Here is a 12,444-nt window from a genome sequence, read left to right as displayed (position 1 = left end):
TTTGCATTTGTCTTTTGGTTACCATGACAACTGGAGAGCTCATGGGGAGGAGAGATTGTTTTGACTGTTGAACTGAGACTAGGAGGAAGAGTTGAGACAGGTGTAGAAACATGGATTCAGGTCAGGGAACAACCTGTTGTTGGGGCTCTGTGGGTGTGTATATGCTGAGCATTTTAGGTTATTTTGTAGTGAATACAGGCCTGATGCTGAATAGTATAACAATGAGGAGTATAAGAGTAAGACATGGAGAACTTAAAGGCCAGTGGGGCAGTAAAGTTTTATGTAGCCACAATGTCCCTTGCTCTCTTACATTGCACAGATTTTGTGCCCTTGTCCACCCCTGAGTAAGTGACTGATCCACCCAATCCATCATGCAGGCAAGTAACACAATGAAAATATATCTAACTAATAGCTAAATAAAAATCTCCCCTGGCCACACTCCCTATTATAGCGTATCTTGAGTAGAAGAACACAGCCAGCTTGAGCCTATCCTGCTGAGGTGACCTCAGAGGAAGGGATTTGGTGACAGACTAGCAGCTGTCTTTTTTTTTTTAAGATTTTTTATTTATTTTTATTTGCCACAGAGACAGAGATAGAGAGAGCATAAGCAGGGGGAGCGACAGGCAGGCAGAGGGAAAGGGAGAAGTAGGCTTCCCGCTGAGCAGGGAGCCCGATGCGGGACTCGATCCCAGGACACTGGGATCATGACCTGAGCCAAAGGCAGCCACTTAACCAACTGAACCACCCAGGCGCCTCTAGCAGCTGTTTTTGACAGGACCTCTCCAGAGTACAGAAGCTACCAAGTCCCCAGCTCATGGAGCAGCCAAGGGATGTTGTGGAACATCAACTCCTAAGGTGACCCTGGTCACTGGTAAGCTGAGACTAAGTGCCCAAGTTGGACCTGGACTGATAATTTGGAACTGACCTAAATTGGTACACATTGGTAAAGACTGACCCTCACACAGGAGGCCCTTTTTGGCAGTTCACTCTGTCCACCTCCACCCTGGCACAGCCACCTTCTTGGATTCCAGCTGCCACAGGTACAGTTTCAGAATTGATTTCAGTTTTGGGGCATCTGGGTGGCTCAGTTGGTTAAGTGTCCAATTCTTGATCTCAGCGCAGGTCTTGATCTCAGGGTCGTGAGTTTGAGCCCAGCATTGGGCTCCATGCTAGGCATGGAGCCTACTTAAAAAAAATTTTTGTAATTAAAATTAAAATAAAAAAAGAATTGATTCTGGTTTTTACCCATCACAAATGCAGAACCACTCCATTTTTTATTTAAAACATTTTAAAAATATTTTTTCTATTTTTAAAATATGTTTTTATTTATTATTTTTTATTTGTTGCTGATTCCAAGTAGGGGTAGAGCAGTGTGTGTTCCCCTACATAAGAATTGGAAAATTTTACCACTTAAAATTGATTATGAGTCATTTAACTCTCAAGAACTATTTTCTAATTTATCACTGACTTGAATTAATGTTACATCTTTATTCTAAATCTGCCTTTTGTGTTACTTCCTCTGTTTCCCTGGCCTCCTGTTGGTGAAAAGGGATTTTGGTGATGCGTAATCTTTGAAAAGTACATTCATTAAGGCTGTCAGCACCATGTATTTGAACATTATAATCCTGGCTTTTTATTATGTTTCTTTCCCACTTGTTCTTGGTTGTTATTCCTGAATGTTCTGCAATCTGTCTTTACTGCCTGCTTGAATTACAAGTATACACAAAGAAGTGGCTTTTATGCCATGCCAAGGCAAGGATGTTGTGTTTCAGCTTTATAATAATAGCACTGGGGGACATATTTCATTTCAAAAAGACTAAGTTCTACTTCAAAAGAGTTTTACTTAATTAAAGTTAAGGTGGTGAAAAGCCTAAAAAGCAATTCTTTGACCATAAAGTATTTTCATGTAGCTATTAATTAAATATATTTCCATTGTGTTTATAGCCTTACCTATTAATACTTTGTTTTCAAATAGTCAAACAAAAATGGATTGCATGACTCTCTTTACTGTATTTCATTATTTCCTTTAGCTACATTATGGCCTATTGAAAATGATTTCATATTTGCTGACACGGTATTGATGATTCACATTTACTGCAGTTAATTAGAGGTATATTTTGCATCTTGGAGCAGCAGTAACCTGGTCATCTGTTCTCCTGCCCCCTCCCTGTAAGCCATCTGCTTTCTCTTATAACAGCTCTACTGCTTACATAGTCCACATGCTGCCTTTGACAAAAATTCATTTATTCATATACCAAACATCCGATACATCCAAGGCACAATTGTACACATTGCAGGAAATGAAAAACTGTCACCACATTATATACTGTTTTAGAATTTGTAAAAATATTTTTTTACAATGTAGGGTGAATGGGAAGAAGTCAAAGAGGAAGTAGGATTCATTAGAGATGAACTCAGAGATAGATGGGTAGGATATTCCTAGGCAGTTGAGAATGAGATTTGTATGTAGAGATGTCAAATAGGTAAATTTTACCTTTGTCTCTCTCATCTTACTCCTGTCTTCACCCAAAACTGGCTCTTAGCATGCCTCTCTATTCCTTACCTGAATGCATGTGAGCTTTATGAGCGCAGGGGTTTTTATCTATTTTGTTCACTGCTGCGTATTCAGCACCAATAATGCCTGGCATGTACAGATGCTAAGTATTGTGAGTTTTTGAATGAATAAACATAGGAATGAGATGATGATTACCTATAAGCTTTAGGGTCTCTGACCTTCTTAAGATGTTAATTCTTTCTTTTTTTTTTTTCTCCATAAACCTTGGTCAATAAAATTTATTGTAAAACTTTTTTAAAGTTTTAAAATTTATATCTTTTTTAAAAAAGATTTTATCTATCCATTTGACAGAGAGAGAATTTATATCTTTAAAATTGTGAATGAGGGGCACCTGGGTAGCTCAGTTGGTTAAGCATCTGCCTTTGGCTCAGGTCATCGGCCTCTCCACTCAGTGGGGAGCCTGCTTCTCCCCCTCCCTCTGCCTGCTTGTGCACACACACTCTCTCTCCGTGTCAAATAAATAAATAAAATCTTTTAAAAATAAAATTGTGAATGAGATTTCATATCATATTATATATTTTGCAGCTGTGTTTTAGTTTGTTATTGTTATTAACTCTCGTTCATGTCTTTTCCCATTTTTATATTGGTTTTCTCTTATTGTAGGAGCTCTTTATATCTCAAGGAAATCAATTTTTTGTCTGTTGTATGTCTTGAAAGCATATTTTCCAGCTTGTCATTTATCTTTTTTACCTTGTTTATTGTATTATTTCATGTGTGATATTTTTAATTTTTATGTAGCCATCTATACAAATATTTTATGTTTTCTGAATTTCTCCTTGATTATTTTTTTAAAATTTTATTTATTTGAGAGAGTGCATGAGAGAGAGAGAGAACACAAGCAGTGGGGAGGGACAGAGGGAGAGGGAGAAGCAGACTCCTCGCTGAGCAGGGAGCCCGACATAGGACTCAATCCCGGGGATCATGACCTGAGCTGAAGGCAGATGCTTAACTGACTGAGTCACCCAGGCGCTGCTCTCCTTGATTATTTAAGAAAAGTTATCTCATGCTTTCTTGTAGCACTTTAACCATTTTTTTTTTTACTTATAATATCTCTGATCTATTTAGGTCAGATAATTTTTATTAAATAAACCCATCTTTTTTTTGTCGCTGATTAGAAATGTCATCTTATCAAATACTTAATTTGGATCCATAACTGGTCTCTCTTTTCCATTCCATTGATCTTTTTGTCCATTCATGTATCTGTACCAACATGCTTAGAGTACTATATCTTTATAATATACTTGGTTTTTTGGTGTGTGTGTGTGTGTGTGTGTGTGTGTGTAGTTCTATGCAGTTTTATCTTATGTGTATATTTGTGTAACCACCACCACATTCAAGATGCAAAACTGTTCCATAACCACAAAGGAACTCCCTAATGCTACTCCTTTATATATCTGCCCCTTGGCATCCACATCTTATAGTTTTGTCATTTTTGAGAATGTTATTAAATGGAGTCATGCAGTGAGTAGCCTTTCGAAACTAGTATTTTTTCACTAAGCAAAATGCCCTTGATATCCATCCAGATTATTGTGTTTATTACTAGTTTGTTTCTTTTCATTGCTGAGTAGTATTCCACTATACAGATGTACCAGTTTTGTTTAATCATTCGCCAACTTCAGTTAATGTCATTTGGGTTAGACATTTGTGTTATTTTCAGTTTTTTGGGGTTTTTTTTGCTATTACAGATAAAGCTGTTATGAACATTATTCTTGGCGAATGATTATATTGTTGTTGTTCCTAAGTAGAGAGTACTGAATGAAATATAATCATCAGTTTTTGATAGAAACACTCTCATCATTGGTCCAGCGCAGAGCCCTAATCATATCCATTTATTTATTTAATTATCTATCATGACTAATAAAATGAACATCATGAACCTACCACCTAAACTAAGAACAGACAACTTACTTTTTTTTTATGTTTTCTACCCCTATTCCATCCCCTTGCTTCCCCCTTAAGACACCCACTTTCTTTTTTTTTTAAGTAGGCTCCACACCCAGCATGGAACCGAAACCCAAGGCTTGAACTCATGACCCTGAGATCAAGACCTGAGCTGAGATCAACAGTCAGACGCTTAACTGACGGAGGCACCCAGGTGCCCCAAAGACACCTATATTTTATTTTTATAAAAAGATTTTAATAATCTATATTATCTTCTGGGATTTTCTATGTTATTAAAATTTTGCTGTCACTACTTTCATTCTTGGTTAATATTCCATTGTGAGAACATAACAAGAAAATTTAAGTTTTCAGCTTTTGCTGTTATGAGCAAAAGTCCTTTTTCTAACCATTAAGCTATAATTTAGTAATAACAATAATAATACTTTGTTTTAGCAGCAATAAAGATACTGCTATAATCTATAATGATAATAATAGCAATGACAATAATAATGTGATTGCCCTTCATAACACTGCTACACTGATCTGAGATGCTTTATGATAGCCCTTAGCCTTGTATTTAACTTGCATCAATTAAAAAGGTCAGGGGAATGGAACTAGAGGGTATTATGCTAAGGAAAATAAATCAGAGAAAGACAATTATATGATTTCACTCATATGTGGAATTTAAGAAACAAAACAGAAGACCATAGAGGAAGGGAGGGAAAAACAAAATAAGATGAAATCAGAGAGGGAAACAAGCCATAAGAGACTCTTAGCTATAGGAAACAAACTGAGCGTTGCTGGAGGGGAGGTAGGTGGGGAGCTGGGGGAGCTGAGTGATAGGCATTAAGGAGGGCACCTGATGTAATGAGCACTGGGTGTTATATACGACTGATGAATCACTGAACTCTGCCTTTGAAACTAATAATACACTGTATGTTAATTAATTGAATTAAAGTAAAATAAAATAAAATGTCAGTGGAAAACCCGGTAAGATCTAAATATTCTGCTCATTCATGGTGATATTTATGTTTTGTAATAAAACTCTCCTTGATACACTCTTCTACAGAGTATTTGTTGAGAGTAAGGAATTATTTGTATGTTTATACAATTGGCCCAAGAAGTCAGCCACTGCCCCAAATAAGGCCAGACTCCTTTTACTGGTATTGACATTCAGATAACTTAAAAATAAATGCTCTGGGGACACCTGGCTGACTCAGTTGGTAGAGCATGCAACTCTTGACCTTGGAGGTGTGAGTTGGAGCCCCATGTTGGGCATAGAGATTACTTAATTTTAAAAAATGCTGTCATTCTGCAGAGGTTGCTAACTTTATTGTACTGGACGTCTTCCTTATGCCCTTCTAAATCTATCCTCCACCCTTCTCCAGCCCACTGTGCCTCAGAAGGCTGACCTGTGTGGAGTGCTTCCACAGGCTTCCTTCTCTTCTGCTTTCAGTCTGGTTGGTCAATGGGAAGCACAAGCAGGTAACTGAAAGAAGGAAGAGATTGAGGTTGGAAGGCAATCTGATTTATCCTTTGACATAATTGATGTCAGGTGATTCTCTCCACAAAGGCCTTTTGGTTTCTGATTCCAGTAGCTGCTACCTCCCTCATCCCTCATTCAGAGAGGTAACATCTCCTCAAGTGTGTCTAGCTCTGAGGCCTTACATTATCCTTTGTGGTATTTCTACCCATATATATTTTTTTTAATTAAAAGATTTTATTTATTTATTTGACAGAAAAAGAGACAGCGAGAGAGGGAACACAAGCAGGGGGGAGTGGGAGAGGGAGAAGCAGGCCTCCCGCCGAGCAGAGAGCCTGATGTGGGGCTCAAGCCCAGGACCCTGGGATCATGACCTGAGCTGAAGGCAGATGCTTAACGACTGAGCCACCCAGGCGCCCCCTTCCCATATTTTTGTATATAATCTCTTTATTAGACTCTCCTCAGATTATTCAATCTGAAAGGCCTCTTTCCTGTCAGCACACCAGTTGATACACTGAAGTGGCAGATGATCATTTACTTGCCACATGGTGGAAGAGGCATGTCTGCAGTAGAAGAGAATGAGAGAGAGAGTGCAAGATGAAGAGGTAAAGTCCTGATGCCATGGAGATCTGAATTCCAGCCTCCAAAGCCCTTGTTTCTCAAGCTCCCCCTTCCATTCCTTCAGTTACCTTAGTATACTCCATGGCAAACGGGCAAGGAACAGGAAGCCCATTCATGTCTAGATCAATTTGAGTTGAGTTTTCTGTTACTTGCCACGAAGTATACTAAGGTAGCCCATGGCCTACGAAACTGCAAAGTCCAGAGATAGATTGTGCTTCAGAATTAGTTGATCTAGTAGTTGAATAATGTATCCTAGACCCTGTTTGCCATACACAGTGTCAGCTTCATTCTAGGGTCTGGATTTCTACATAGTTATAAAATGGCAGTTGTATCCATTCCCCTAACATCTGGTGGGAGGCAGTTGCTTCCGGGTACTTTCTCAGAAAATTCAGTAAGTTCTTTTTCTGAAACTCTCAACAAACCTCTCCTTGCTTCTCATTGGGCCATATAGTATCACATGCCCATCCTTGAACCAATAACTACGGCCAGGAAGTAGGATTATGCTGACAAGTGTAAACCTGAGCACAAACCTTTCTTTCTCTTCCAATCAGGAGTAGGTCAGTTTCCCCAAAAGCACATGGTGCCACAGTTGGGATGGAGGGGGAGCCTGGATAATGAGGAAGGAAATAGGGGAGATACCAAGAGAAAAGGGAACAGATCTTGGGGAGATAACCACAATATCTTCTATGCCTTCCTAGCTATATGTAAGTCAAAAGTTTATTTCCTGCTTAAACTATTTTTTTTAAGATTTTATTTATTTATTTAACAGAGAGAGACACAGCGAGAGAGGGAACACAAGCAGGAGGAGTGGGAGAGGGAGAAACAGACTTCCGGCTGAGCAGGGAGCCCGACGCGGGACTCCATCCCAGGACCCTGAGATCATGACCTGAGCCGAAGGCAGACGCTTAATGACTGAGCCACCCAGGCGCCCCTCCTGCTTAAACTATTTTATGTTAAGTTTCTTTCCCGTCTTGAAAATGATTAATGATTAATTCAACGAGGAGTATTTTGGTACTTGTTCTGGCTGTGCCATTTCCTAGTTGTGTGACTTTGGTCATGTCATATAAGCCACCTATACCTTAGCTTCTTCTGTAAAATGAAGGTTAATAACATCTGCCTGACAAGGTTGCTCGGAGCTCCAGCGAGATGGGAGATATGAAAGCATCTTGTAACCTATAAAGGGCTAAAGAAATGTGAGGGCTCTTTATTAGCAGTAGCTTTGTTGGTGCCACACCCTGGAGATCAAGTTGCTCTTTTTAGTGAGCAAATTCGACGCTCCCACCTGGCTTAGAAATGCTAAATTGCTAACAACCTCCCTAAGGTTTTACCCTCTTTCTTTTTCATAAGAGACCTCTCTGAGCTGCTAAGAGCCAGAGTTGGAGTAAATTATCGGGTTTTCTTCACTGCTCTGGAAAAGAACCAAGATGTTTACAGGTCATTCTAGTCAATCCAAAAGCACTTATTCAGCACCTTCTGGTGTCTCCTACTGTGGTAGGTATAAATATAACCGTAACAACCTGTTAGTGTGAATTATCACAGAGAGAACAGCTCTCAATGCAGCTGGAGATTAGTTAAGCAGTGAACATTGTGCTATCTTCCAGGCATTATGCAAACTCATATCAGTGTAAGGACTTTTTTGAGTTGACTGTGATAAGAAAGAAAAGCACTGAAGGAAATGATTATATGGTTAGGAATTTGGTAAGGTTGGTTTTTTAAGTAGATTGTAGACTGAATGATACCTATGAATTTATGTTTCCCTCTCCAGGCCCCTAGAGATGAGAAATCTACTTTGAGAAAACAGTAACTTGGTTCAATTTAATAAAAATACTCTCAGTACGCAGAATAATTATGGAGATATGGAAAAAGATTCTTTCTGCCTGCAACTGCATAAAACTATTAGAGTTAACTACGCTGAAATAAACTCAAAATCTGATGCTGTAGCAGTTCTCACCAGGAGAACATCTCCCAAATTTCTCTCTTGCCTTCCCATTCCAGGGTATACCAGTGAGTAAGGGAAGGATCAGGTCTGGGCAGTTTGATAAAAAGTGACCCCCAAACACACTTTGAGACCCACTGGTCTAAGATAGTGAGTTTTGCATACCCAAGAGCCCCCATTCTCTTCATCCAGTGTTTTCTCCCATTATAGCACGGAAGCTTAAGGGATTAGTAACTTCTTGGTCCAGAACCCTAGAGCCAGCACATAAACTTGGAGCCTGTGTTTCTATACAGTTTTCTTTCCCACTGTTCCAAGCTGCTTCATGCTCATTTTTTTTTTAAAGATTTTATTTATTTATTTGACAGAGAGAGACACAGCGAGAGAGGGAACACAAGCAGGGGAAGTGGAAGAGGGAGAAGCAGGCTTCCCGTGGAGCAGGGAGCCCGATGCGGGGCATGATCCCAGGACTCTGGGATCATGACCGGAGCTGAAGGCAGACGCTTAACGACTGAGTCACCCAGGAACCCCTTCATGCTCATTGTTGACATAAACCTCAACAGGGAGTATATAGGAAATATGTATTGCCCTTCTATTATGTTTAGTACACTACAATAGAACTACAAGATAAATATAATTACGCATATATTTATAAGTGTGTATGTATATATATCAAGGTCTTTGATTTTATTAGTGTTTTAAATCTAGTTAGGAAGACAGGATATATCCTTAAAAAGATTTAAACACAAAGGAGCATGTGCTTAGTGTCAAATGAGTGATTTAGACCAGTAACTGCAAGTAATTTGTTGATAATGAAGCAAATTTTGTAAATGATTTGCCTTTATAAAATAAATTTGAGCAGATTATAAGGATAATAAAGATATTCACGTTTCCATATGCTTTCTTAAGCTGGGGGAAAAGGGATTGAATTATATCCAGCTAGCCAGAAATGATAAATTATGCATAACTAAGTGTTTCTATGGGGATATGAAGAAAAGGCTGAGAACCGTTCATTTATACACAGAACTTTGGAATTTCCTAATATAGACAGTTACTGAAGGCTAGTGATTTTGGAAATTTTTGTAAAGAAAATGAGAGTAGAATTGCATTTTGATTGAACTATAGGATTTAAGCAGACTATAGAGAGATTGTGGGGAGTGGGAGGAAGGGTTCACTCCAGGCCCTAGATATGTCAAGTAACTGTATGATTTAGAGCAAGGGAAACTAACATTGGATAAACAGTTGTCATATGACAAGGAGTTTGTTAGATACTTGGCATATATCATTTCATCTAATACTTAGGAGAACCTGAGACAATTGGGATTACTTTCACAGTTTCCCAGATAGAAGACTGATTTCAGAGAGAAAAAGTAAATTGCCCAAGGTCAACCAACTAAGAAGTGAGGTAGATTAAATATGGTCACAAATTATTTTCAGCTGTCACCAAGACCACCATGCATCTGGAGGTTGAAAGGCCACATGGAAGGTGCCCAAGCAAAGCCAGACATGTAAGTGAGGTCATGACAAGCCTTCTAAGCCCCCACAGACTCTCCAGCTGAATGCAGTCCTGTGAGTGAGCTCAGGTGAAACCAGAAGAGGAACTGACCAGCTGACCCACATAAATATGAGAAGTAGTAAATTGCTTTTGTTCCAACTGCTGTGTTATGAAGTGATTTGTTACACAGCCCTAGATAACTGAAACAGCCAAGCTTTGACTTTAGGCTTTTCTTGTTCCAGTGCTGGTATTCTTTCCATGACACATATTACTACTTTGTTATTGATAACATAGGAGTATTTGATAAGATAATCTATAAGGCTCCTTTGAATTTTTAATAGAATGACATTCTAGATGCATGGAGTTGGGAAATCCAAGATGTGTTTGGAGAGCAGGAGGCGGCCAGTCTAAGTAAGAAGGTTATCGTCAAAGAGGTAGTAGAAAGAAAATCTTATAGTATAGTGATTAAGAGCAAAAGCTGGGTTTGAATCCTAGGTCCACCTCACAATAGCTTTGTGCAAGTTACAGAACCTCCCTGTGTCTTGGAATTCCCATTGTGAAAAGGTAATGAAAATAGAACCTTCCTCCTAGGGTTGTTGTAAGAATTTAATGAGATAATGCATGTATTAACTTGAACACGTATTGACTCACAGTGAGAACTCAATATCTGGACACCAAGTAGACTAAGGAAGACACCGGAGGCAGAGAGTCCAGCCTGCCTTTGAGGTGACGGTAATGTCAAAAAGGCAGTATTTGACTCTGGTGATAATGCTTGCCTGTGGCAATAGCAGGACCCTTCTAAACATTTAAGAATCTTGGAAACTTTTGTGGATGGACTGCTGATTTATTTATTTATTGTTTTTTTTGCATCTCCATGTTAGGAGCAGAGAAATTTTTCATTATAATGATAGCTGGTATAAGGACTTCTTTTAACATGTCTTTAACATATACATAATATGTTCAACTATAAAGTATTCACAACTTTTTGTCTAGCCGGTCACTACTATGCAAAAAATTAGGAATCATGGAGTCAGAGTTCTAGTCATTCATTCAGTAAACATTTATGCAGCATTTGCCATGTGCTAGGCTTTTTGCTGGGCCCTGGGGAAAATAATAGTACAGAGAAACCAGAATGGTTTTTGCTCTCGCTGAAATTACAGTGGAATGGGGAATTTGAGACAAAATAAGGAGGCAGTTACTGTCTAGGGGGATGAATATTTTGTTGGGGAAAGTTTGGGATGCAGTGGGTGCTTGTAGGAGCTACTTCTGACCCAGACTGAGGAGAAAGACCAAATAAAATATATTTCACTTCCTGAAATAAAGTAACCTAAATGGATAGCTGAGAGATAAGTACAAGTTAGCCAAGATGATGCCTGAAAATTGGCCACAGGTCTAGTTTGTTTAAATGGTGTGTTCACCTTGAGGAGTAGTGTAGGGAATGCTGCATAGTTGGGAGAGGTGAAGCGTTCCTTCTGGTATTAGAATTTTATTCCTGACAGCTAAGGATAGGACGCCGGCAGTTGACTGGGACCTAGAGGTGACTGAACAGTGATATAATAAAACTGACCTAGAAATTAGAATTTCTGGCTTCAGTGTGGTCATGTTTCTCCGGTATTACCTCAACGAGCAGGGAGACCGAGTCTATACGCTGAAGAAGCTTGACCCTATGGGACAACAGACCTGCTCGGTGCATCCTGCTCGGTTCTCCCCAGATGACAAATACTCTAGACACCGAATCACTGTCAAGAAACACTTCAAGGTGCTCATGACCCAGCAACCGCGCCCTGTCCTCTGAGGGTCCCCTAACCCCTCAGAGACTTTCCGAAACCAAGCTCTTCAAACTGTGAGCATTGAAGCCTTCTCAGCACCCTTGCTCTTTGGAATCCGGTTTCATCGTTGCCCTTGATCATGCTTGTGTAAATCCATGATGGTAGCATCCTTCTTTTGAATCTTCTTTCCATATTTTGAATCACTGCTAGGTTATTAAAATGATTTGAAAAGCTAAAAAAATAAAAAATAAAAAAAATAAATAAAACTGACCTAGAGAAAGCATTTGAATAGGTGACCCAGAGAGACAAAAGAATGGAAAAAGGGTGAGATTAAAGGATAGCTCATATTTCAGGTTGTAAATGTTCAGATAAACAAAGAGTGGTATTAATGGGAAAAACAAGTGTCAGATGACATGAAGTCTGATCTTGGTTTGACCATTAACTGCCTTTCAGTATATGGTGTTAGTTAGAAATAGTCCCTCTCTTAGACTGATTTCTCCATCTCCAACCTGTATGTGTTAGACTACAGTTGCCTCGAACAACACGGGTATGAACAAGCACGGGTCCAACTTATATGCAGATTTTCTTCAGTAAATACAGTACAGTACTATAAATGTATTTTTTCTTCCTTACAATTTTCTTAATAACATTTTTTCTTTTTTGTAGCTTACTTCATTGTAAGAATAC

The 12,444-nt window shown here is 39.0% G+C and overlaps 2 protein-coding genes across 2 annotated transcripts in view; one reads left to right on the top strand and one right to left on the bottom strand.

The window, feature by feature from the left end:
- PGM2L1 (phosphoglucomutase 2 like 1) overlaps window positions 1–12,444 on the bottom strand; it is a 102,367-nt gene that overhangs the window by 71,038 nt on the left and 18,885 nt on the right. The gene's annotated exons all lie outside the window — the stretch shown is intronic.
- On the top strand, window positions 10,459–11,989 carry LOC113913784 (H/ACA ribonucleoprotein complex subunit 3-like). The gene has a single exon (XM_035722661.1). The coding sequence runs from the start codon at window positions 11,589–11,591 to the stop codon at window positions 11,781–11,783; it is 195 nt and encodes a 64-aa protein (XP_035578554.1). The 5' UTR covers window positions 10,459–11,588; the 3' UTR covers window positions 11,784–11,989.

The sequence above is a fragment of the Zalophus californianus genome, chromosome 11, assembly GCF_009762305.2.
Source record: "Zalophus californianus isolate mZalCal1 chromosome 11, mZalCal1.pri.v2, whole genome shotgun sequence".
Taxonomy (NCBI): Eukaryota; Metazoa; Chordata; class Mammalia; order Carnivora; family Otariidae; genus Zalophus; species Zalophus californianus.
The sequence above is the reverse complement of the archived record's forward strand: the minus strand, read 5'-3'. Positions and strand labels throughout refer to the sequence as shown.

Coding starts and splice junctions, on each gene's coding strand:
- LOC113913784 (XM_035722661.1), top strand. CDS start 11,589: ATGTTTCTCCGGTATTACCTCAACGAGCAGGGAGACCGAGTCTATACG.